At 43.9% G+C, this 9,531-nt stretch overlaps 1 protein-coding gene across 1 annotated transcript; it reads left to right on the plus strand.

Annotated features, from left to right (window-relative positions):
- Positions 1–1,032: 1,032 nt before the first annotated feature.
- LOC138903433 (uncharacterized) lies at positions 1,033–3,106 on the plus strand. Its single transcript, XM_070191404.1, has 4 exons — positions 1,033–1,063; positions 1,145–1,195; positions 1,344–1,501; positions 2,264–3,106. Exons 1-4 carry the CDS (start codon positions 1,033–1,035, stop codon positions 3,104–3,106), a joined length of 1,083 nt encoding a protein of 360 aa, XP_070047505.1.
- Positions 3,107–9,531: the final 6,425 nt, after the last annotated feature.

Below are 9,531 nucleotides of genomic sequence, written 5' to 3' on the forward strand. Positions count from 1 at the left end.
TTCCAATCTTGATTAGTCATAAGAAGGCAGACCCGGTTTTGACCGTATACAGATAGTCCCCTCGTTTCTCAGAAAGGAGATGACGAGAAACGATATGAATTTTCGAACTTCGACTTGGTAGATGATGATGTCAACAACGAGCCCGATTATGACGTATGTTACAAACGTCCCGTCGGTCCAGTTACCAAGGCATTAAATATCTGTTAGTCGTTGGTCGGCCACTATCGGTTCTGAATCGTCATCACCACGCTATAAATATTCAAACTTTCATCCTCATCCAAACTTTTCACTCAAAAACTTCTTCTCTATTCTTGCATCTTCTTCAGAAAATCCCTCTATTTCATACACTTTACATCGCATACAACCCTAATTCTCTTTTCCTTTATTCATCAATGGCAAAAACCTCAAAAACGATGCCGCAAAAAGAGGTCGCTTCTTCATCACGACCTGCCGGCGGCGAGGATGCGGCAGAGCCTCGCCCCAAGGAGTTTATTCCGGTAGGATGTCTCAACTGTCATGGATTTTAAGGTTGAAAAACCTTCTTCGGTACCGGGCCGATGTGAGCCGATCTCGAGGTACCAGTATTCAATCACCGAGAAAATTCTCGACAAAGTAAAATAGGAATGCAACTGGGGCAACAAGTACGTGGTAGTCCCATCTCCTGAGGAATCAATTACTACCCACGTGGAAGGGTTCTTAAGCGTTTATACTTATCCTTTCACGTTGGGCCCGTTAGATCCTGTCATCGTCGCCTTTTGCAAAAGGTATGATGTGACCCTTGGCCAGATCCACCCTTATTTTTGGAGAATAGTGATTCTCCTCCTATTCTTCTCAAGCAAAATTGAGGGATGTTTTTTCACCCTCGATCACCTTATGCGCCTTTATAGTCCCCGACTCTATCGAGGAGGGTTAATCAAGCTTGCTCGCCGAGCCACCAAAGCGCCATTCTCGAGTATAGATGAAACTCATGATCGAGGTTGGATGGGCCGATTTGTTCAAGTCAAAACCTCGTACCTGATCCTTGTCGATGACATGCCATTTCCTGAGAAATGGAATATGAACCGTGAGTACTTATTTCCCTTTGAGCATTTTATTTTGTGACTGCCTTTCATTTTCTTGATCCAATTTTTCTTTCATGTTACAGCTGTGGCTCGGATGCCGGAACCGATTCCAGATCTTAAACAATGGGTTGAAGGTCTGGTGCTGTAGAGACCGTACTCCAAACGCGCTTGGGTAGAACTATCAAAGGGTCGATGAGAGGCCCGTAGTCATGGTAAGTCTCTTTCTTAGTTTACTTGTCGTTTGATCTTCTTCACTTGCTTACCCCCTTTTTTCCATTGTAGGACTTGGGAAGGATGTTACCATGAGGACCCTATCTGGTGATGAAGAGGTCCCTGCCACGAAGCAGGTTAAAGAGAAGAAGAGAAAAGATGCACTGAGTTCCCCGGTCTTGGAAAAGAAAAACCCGGCGAAGAGAACTCGCAAGCCCAAGGGGGCTCCGGTATCATGCCTTTGGACTCGATCCACCGATTAAGGAACGATCCCGAAGAAAGAGAAGAGGAATTAGCCTGTGTACAGGCTAATGTTGTGATACAACAATCCTCTGAATCAGCGGAGGTAGATAAGGGAGATTTGGCTATAAATCCTGAACAATGAAAAGCCGAGACTATTCCGTCTCGAGCTGAGATGGTTGGAAGAGAGACCGAGGGCAGGACTTCTCGGGTAGCATAAGATATTTCGAGGGAAGAGCTCAAGATAGTTGATATTATTGGATCCTCTCAGTTTTTGGATGCTATGATCCACGAGGCCAGTATGTTGGAAGGTCGATCTTACGAGGGCATTCAGGAGTTGACCGATATCCATGGTCTTTCGGATGGGCTCGAGTCTGCTGCTTTTGAGGATATTACCGGGTTCGGCGAATTACCGGTACCGAAGAAAACATCATGGTCGGGTGATGTCGAATCTTCATCGGGCCCAAAATTGGTGGACCGATTCCCGGCCCCGAGTGTTAATCCCAATCGCAGGCGGAAAATAGTACTCTTCGTCCCAGAAGATACCCAAGTTTTCTCTCCCCTGTGGGGATTGCTAGTTACCTTCAGTCCTTGGTGACCGAAGAAGATCAAACCGTGATGAATGTGGTAGGACCCGCCTGCCTTTTCAACGAGGCCCAACATGCTCTGAATTGGGTAACTTCGATGGCATCTATGCTATTTCTTTTACATTTAGAGTTGTAGATAACTATAACATTTTCCCATATTTATAGGCTCCGGTGTTGCATCATGAGGCTTTCCTCCGAATCCGAGAGGAGCATGAGGCTGAGGTTCGGAACCTCACTGAGAAGAGTGACTCCTACAAACTTCTTAGTGAAAAACTTCGAGCAGATTTGGCAGTAGCTCGGGAAGAGCACGAGGAGATAGCTGAGCAGGTATTCCGAATTCTTCACGATAGTGAAGATGAATTGGAGATAACTACTAACGATCCGATTCTACAGGTTCGGCAGAGGCTTGAACAGATTGGACAACTCAATTCGCAGGTAGATAAGCTAATGGCCGAGAAGGAAAAATTCAAAAAGAATATGGATATCCTTGCCTCGAAAAAGGAGGCCGTTCAAGCACAATTGGAGTTGACTGAGCCCCAGCTTCGAGCTGCAAAAGAAAATGCCTCGATGCAGATCGAGAGGATTAAGGAGCTTCAACATCGGTTAGATTTGTCCACTTCCGATAAAGCAAGCTTGGCTAATGAACTCAAAGAGTCCAGATCTGAGGTGTCCGTAGCCAGATCTAAAGTGGTAGTAGCTAGATCTGAGGTGACCGAGGCTAATAAAAAAGTTGATGCTAAAGTGGCCCAGTTCAGGATCGATGTTGAGGTCAACCAGGCCAAGGCCAAGAGCATGGTCGAACATGCTAAATGGCAGGCTCGGAGGGAAGCTCTCGAGGAGGTCAATGCTCAGGGCTTCGATGTTGAGGCCAAAACTGAAAATGCCAAGGCGGAGGAAGCCAGGGCTCGAAGGCTGGCCTTCCCTGTGGAAGACTCCGATAACTCGAGCGAATCAGAAGACGGGGAAAATCCCGAGGACGCGGCCTCCGATGAAGATCAAGCCACTTAGGACATTAAGTTCTTTGTTTTTCTTTTGTATTTATTCTTGGGCCGATTTGCCCTATTGTAAAAACCTTTGAATATAAACATAAGGCTTTTCTTGCCCTTTTGGTTTTTGTATTTTTCCTTTGCTTTATGTACTTTACAAAGGTCGAAAATGCCTTAGCATAAAATTGTGTTCGAGGGTTCGGGAAAACCTTGCTTTTATTGTCCTTCTGCCTTATAAATTTATGAAGTTGCATTCTAAGGTTCGAGGTTCAGACAATTTGATTGAAATCGAACTAGTGTAGCCCTTAGGTCTTACGATCGAGTGAGTGCTTGCTCGAACTCGAAGTAAGGTAACCCTTAGTTTTTTTAGTTGATTGAAGATGATCTCTCGAACTCAAAGCAGAAAATAACCCTTAGGCTTTTGTAAAAAGATTGTTTATGGCTTTGTCCCCTTTTCGGCTTTTATTTGCAAAATTTATAATGCCTTAGCATAAAATAGGGAATTGTTCGAGAGTTCGAACAATTTTGTACTCATTTAGGTTTTCGAGGCTTGATATTATCGAAATGTTTTATGATTTTGTTGGGGGTAGCCTTTTTAACCGGTTTATGAGAGGATTCAAAGGCTTGTTTTGTTACGGAATTCGGATGTCTCTGACCCGTGTTAATTCGGCCGTAGCCTTTTTAGTTCAGGATTTACCTCTTGGGCTTATTTTCTCATTTTTCTTCGAGCTTGCCCGAAGTGTAAGTCCCTGAGTGGGGTGGCAGTGGCCTATAAAATCGAGGGTTGCCTAAAAAGTCTTATGATCTTTGGAGTTTATATAATTTGATCTCATTTATTTTTTGAACGGCAGTCCCCGATTGTGGGGGTAATCATTCGAACTTTGGTCATGGTCAGCCCTTAAGCCTGTTTGTATAATAGATCGAGAATATGAAGTAGAAAAACTGTTGAGGTATGAGATATTGGTAAAGAAGAAATTTATCTTTATAAACCATTATACATGCGTACATGTTTTGTGCCAGGGTTCGATCAAACTACGCGGGCATGGTTTGTTTGACCGTTTGGCCCTTACAAATCTTTCCTATCGAGACCTTGCTGCTATGAAGTAACTTCCTCTCATTAAACTTGATATTCGAGGGCAATGCCTCTAGTATTCGAGGTTGATTGTAAAGAGTCCTCGGATATTGTTGAATTGTTCTAAGTTAGCACAATCAATGGTTGCCTCATTAAAAACCTCGCCGGAAAACCTATTTGGGACAAAATCGGTCTAAGGTAAAAAGAGTGCAACATGTGCTTTCAGACCTAAAGGCTTTATGTTGAAGAATCCATCGCTATTTCTGGTCGAACACCTGCAAGGGTTAGTTTTGAAATATAAATAAAAATGGGAGAGGCTGTACCTTTTAGCAGTAGTATCGTATTAGGTGCGATACGTTCCAATTTCTCGGTAGTTATTTGCCGTTTATCATGCCGAGCTTGTAGGATCCTTTTCCGATGATCTCAAGAACCTGATACGGTCCTTCCTAGTTCGAACCCAGTTTCCCTTCAATCGGATTTCGGGTGTTGTGGGTGACTTTTCTTAGCACCAAGTCCCCGAGGTTAAAATGTCGATGATTGGTTCTTCGGTTGTAGTACCGTTCGATCCGCTATTTTTAGGTGGCCAATCGGACGAGAGCGGCTTCGTCTCTTTCGTCCAACAATTCTAGGTTCGTATTCATAGTTTCGTTATTCGACTCCTCTGTTTCATATCGAAACCGGATGCTAGGTTCTCCAACCTCGACCGGGATCAGAGCTTCGGCGCCATAAACCAACGAGAACGGTGTTGCTCCGGTACTGGATTTCGATGTTGTGTGGTATGCCCATAGGACCTCGGGTAGTATTTCTCTCCATTTTTCTTTAGCGTCGGTCAATCTCTTCTTAATATTTTGGATGATGGTTTTGTTGGTCGATTCGGCTTGTCCGTTCCCGCTGGGATGATAAGGTGTTGATAGGATCCTTTTGATCTTGTGATCCTCGAGAAATTTAGTTACTTTGCTACCGATGGATTATTTTCCATCATCACATACAATATCGGATGGCATCCCGAATCGACATATGATGTGGTCCCAAATGAAGTCTATGACTTCCTTTTCTCTAACTTTCTCGAAAGCCTATGCTTCAACCTATTTAGAGAAATAATCAGTCATAAACAAAATAAACTGAACCTTAACTGGGGCAGATGGGAAGGGGCCAACGATGTCCATTCCCCATTTCATGAAGGGCCATGGGGATAGGACCGAGTGGAGTAGTTCCCCGGGTTGATGAATCATGGGCGCATGCCTTTGGCATTTGTAGAATTTTCGAACGAACTCCCTTACATCCTTGCCCATATCGATCCAATAATACCCTGCTCTGATTACTTTGTGGACCAGTGAATCGGCACCGGAATGATTTCCACAAGTGCCCTCATGAATTTCCCGTAGGATATAGTAGGTATCTCCCGGTCCCAAACATATTGCCAATGGTCCATCGAACGTCCTTCTAAACAGCGTTCCGTCTTCGGACAAGGTGAACCGTGCTCCCTTTGTGCACAGAGCTCTCGACTCATTTGGATCTGATGGAAGCTTTCCGTTCTTTAAGTACTCTATATATTTGTTTCTCCAATACCAGGTTAAACTTGTGGAGTTTATCTCGGTGTGACCTTCTTTGATTACCGATCTCATGAGTTGTACGACAGTCCCCAAGTTGAGTTCATCATCTTCGACTGATGAACCTAAGTTTGCAAGAGCGCCGTCCTCGCTGTTCTGTTCTTGAGGTACATGTTGCATTCCTTAAATCGATGTAGAGTCACCTGTAGTTTATCTAAGTAGCTCTGCATTCGATCTTCTTGGTCTTCAAAAGTCCCATTAACTTGGTTTACCACGAGGAGGGAATCACATTTGGCCTCTACGACCTTCGCTCCCAAGCTTCTAGCTAGTTCGAGACCTGCAATCATTGCCTCATACTCGGCCTCATTGTTAGTCAATTTTGTAGTTCTGATAGACTGTCTAACTACATACCATGTGGGTGATTTTAGTACGATGCCTAGTCCTGACCCCTTCGCGTTCGAAGCACCGTCCGTAAAGAGGGTCCAGACTCCCGAAGATGTTCTTGGTTTTATCAGTAGTTCTTTTTCAATCTCGGGTACGAAGTCCGGCGTAAAGTCATCCACGAAGTCCGCCAAGATTTGAGATTTGATGGCGGTTCGGGGTCGATACTCAATATCGTACCCACTGATTTCTATGGCCCATTTGGCCAATCGACCCGAAAGCTCGGGTCTGTGTAAAATATTTCGAAGAGGATAAGTTATTACAACACATATCGGATGACATTGGAAATATGGTTTTAGTTTCCTAGAGGCGCTTATTAAAGCAAGCTCTAATTTTTCTAAGTGTGGATATCTAGTTTCGGCCTCACCTAAGATTCGACTGACATAATAGATAGGGAATTGCGTACCTTGTTCTTCTCGGACCAGGACTCCACTTACCGCTATCTCCGAGACAGCTAAGTACAGGTAAAGTTGTTCGTCCACTTTCGCGGTATGAAACAACGGCGGGCTCGATAAATACTGTTTTAGTTCCTCCAAGGCCTGGTGGCATTCCAGAGTCCATGCAAAATTTCTCTTCTTCTTAAGTAGTGAGAAAAATCGGTGGCTCCTATTTGAGGATCTCTAAATGAATCGTCCTAGGGCGGCTATTCGTCCCGTTAGCCTCTGCACGGCCTTTACATTATCCACCACCGTGATATCCTCGATAGCTTTGATTGGACACCGTGAAACCAAGAAACTTGCTTGAGCCAATCCCGAATGCACACTTTTTGGGGTTGAGCTTCATATTGTACTCCCTTAGTATATCTAAAGTTTCCTGTAAATGCTTTAAATGGTCATCTGTTCGTAGGGACTTAAATAACATGTCATTAAAATAAACTTCCATTGATTTTCCTATTTGTTCTTCGAAAATTCAGTTTACTAGGCGTTGATAAGTTGCACCAGCATTTTTTAGACCGAATGTCATTATGTTATAACAGTAGGTACCGTACTTAGTGATAAACGAGGTCTTTTCCTGATCCTCCGGGTTCATCTGTATCTGGTTGTACCCGGAGTAGGCATCGAGAAAACTGAGAGTCTCGTAGTCAGGCGTGGCATCGATCATACGATCGATATTAGGCAAAGGAAAAGAATCCTTGAGGCATGCTTTATTCAGGTCTTTATAATCTATACACATTCTAAGTTTGTTTCCTTTTTAGGGACTACCACCAAGTTTTCTAGCCATTCGAGGTATTTTACTTCTCGAATGGATCCTATTTTGAGAAGTTTTGTTACATCGTCCTTGATGAAGGCATGTTTGACCTCAGACTAGGGCCTTCTTTTTTGCTTTATCGAATGGAATTTCGGATCCAAGCTTAGTCTATGAGTGGTGATTTTCGGTGGGATCCCTGTCATATCAAGATGAGACCAAGCGAAACAGTCCATGTTAGCTATAAGAAATTGAATAAGCTTTTTCCTGAGCTCGGGACTTAACCCCGTGCCCAGGTATACCTTTCGTTCGGGCAGATGTTCGATTAGCATGATTTGATCCAGTTCTTCGACCGTTGATTTGGTAGCGTCGGAATCATTGGGGACCACGAAGGATCGAGGGATCCCATAATCATTATCTTCATCAGTATTCTGCTTCTCTAGTTGGGTCGAGGCTAACGTTTGTGATTGCTATTTGGTATCCCATTTTTCCTTTGAATTTGAACCCTTTGTCGATGAAAGTGATGATATCGGAATCTCTTCATCGATGGCAAAAATTTCCTTTGCGGCTGGTTGCTCCCCGTAGATTGTTTTGATTCCCTCTGGTGTTGGGATTTTTAGAACTTGATGAAGGGTCGAGGATACTGCTCTCATGTTGTGGATCCATGGACTCCCGAATGGGGCGTTATACCTCATGTCGCCCTCGATCACGTGGAACTTCATTTCTTGGATGGTCCCGGCCATGTTTATTGGTAGAATTATCTCGCCCTTAGTAGTTTCACATACCATATTGAATCTGTTTAGTACCAGGGTTGCAGGCATGACCTGATCCTGTAGACCGAGTTGCTCTATGACCCTCGATCGAATGATGTTGACCGAACTACCTGGATCAATTAACACACGCTTAACTTGAGTTTTATTCATAAGTACAGATATTACCAGTGCATCGTTATGAGGCTGCATGATTCCTTTTGCGTCTTTGTCATTAAAGGACAAGGTTCCTTTTGGTATGTAATCTTGAGCTCGAGATTGCTTCTCACTTACAATCGACATCTTAGTGCGCTTAGGTACTGGCCCCTGGGGGACATCGATCCCTCCGATGATCATGTGGATAATTTCTTGTTCATTTTGCCTATTGAACTCTTTGTTTTTGAAATGATTCTTGGCCGGTCACTTAAAAATTCTCAAAGGTGCCCTTCATTGAATAACCAGGCTACCTCTTCTCTCAATTGCCTGCAGTCTTCCACTATGTGGCCATGGGTGCCATGATACTTACACATTTGATTGGGATTTCTCTGGACTGGATCGGTCTGCAGATGTTGAGGCCATTTAATATCTTTGATTCATCGATAGCCGATACAATGGCGGATGCATCAATGTTGAAGTTATACTCTGACAATCGCGGTACTTCCTTAGGTTCAGTTTGCCTATCGAAACCATTCTTGTTCATCAGCCCTCGAGACCTTTGGCCTCGATCACTTCTCCTTTCACCTTGTACGGTGTTGCGTCCTAGTTCGCTTCCCCTACGATCTCCATTATAAGGCCGGTATCAGTCCTTGTTTGACCTCGGTTCTCGGTCGATGTACCTTTTAATAACAGACCCATAAGGGGCCCCCAATTGGTCGTCTTCGACTCTAATCTTCGATTGATATCGATTATGTACATCGACCCAAGTAACAGCCGGGTACTCAATCAAATTCTGCTTCAACTGCTGTGAAGCCATCGAGCTTCGTTCGTTTAGTTCTTGGGTGAAAGATTGAACGGCCCAATTGTCTATGACCTGTGGTAGATCTAATCGTTCCATTTGGAATCGAGATACGAACTCTCTTAGCATCTCGTTATTTTTTGCCTTACTTTGAAAAGGTCCGACTTCCTGGTCTCGACCTTTATGGCTCCGGTGTGTGCTTTTACAAAAGAATCTGCAAGCATGGCAAAAGAATCGATAGAGTTAGGCGGTAAGTTATGATACCATATCATTGCTCCCTTTGACAGGGTTTTCCCGAATTTCTTTAATAATACGGATTCGATCTCGTTGTCCTCTAGATCGTTCCCTTTAATGGCACATGTGTAAGAGGTGACATATTCATTGGGTTCGGTCGTTCCATTATATTTAGGAATTTCGGGCATGCGAAACTTCTTTGGGATCGGTTTCGGAGTTGCGCTCGGGGGGGAAGGCTTTTGTACAAACTTTTTGGAATCC

Source organism: Nicotiana tomentosiformis, chromosome 12 (assembly GCF_000390325.3).
Source record: "Nicotiana tomentosiformis chromosome 12, ASM39032v3, whole genome shotgun sequence".
Classification (NCBI taxonomy): domain Eukaryota; kingdom Viridiplantae; phylum Streptophyta; class Magnoliopsida; order Solanales; family Solanaceae; genus Nicotiana; species Nicotiana tomentosiformis.

Coding starts and splice junctions, on each gene's coding strand:
- LOC138903433 (XM_070191404.1), top strand. CDS start 1,033: ATGCCATTTCCTGAGAAATGGAATATGAACC. Junction 1,196..1,343: donor TCTTAAACAATGGGTTGAAG/GTCTGGTGCTGT, acceptor TTTCCATTGTAG/GACTTGGGAAGGATGTTACC. Junction 1,502..2,263: donor GCAAGCCCAAGGGGGCTCCG/GTATCATGCCTT, acceptor CCATATTTATAG/GCTCCGGTGTTGCATCATGA.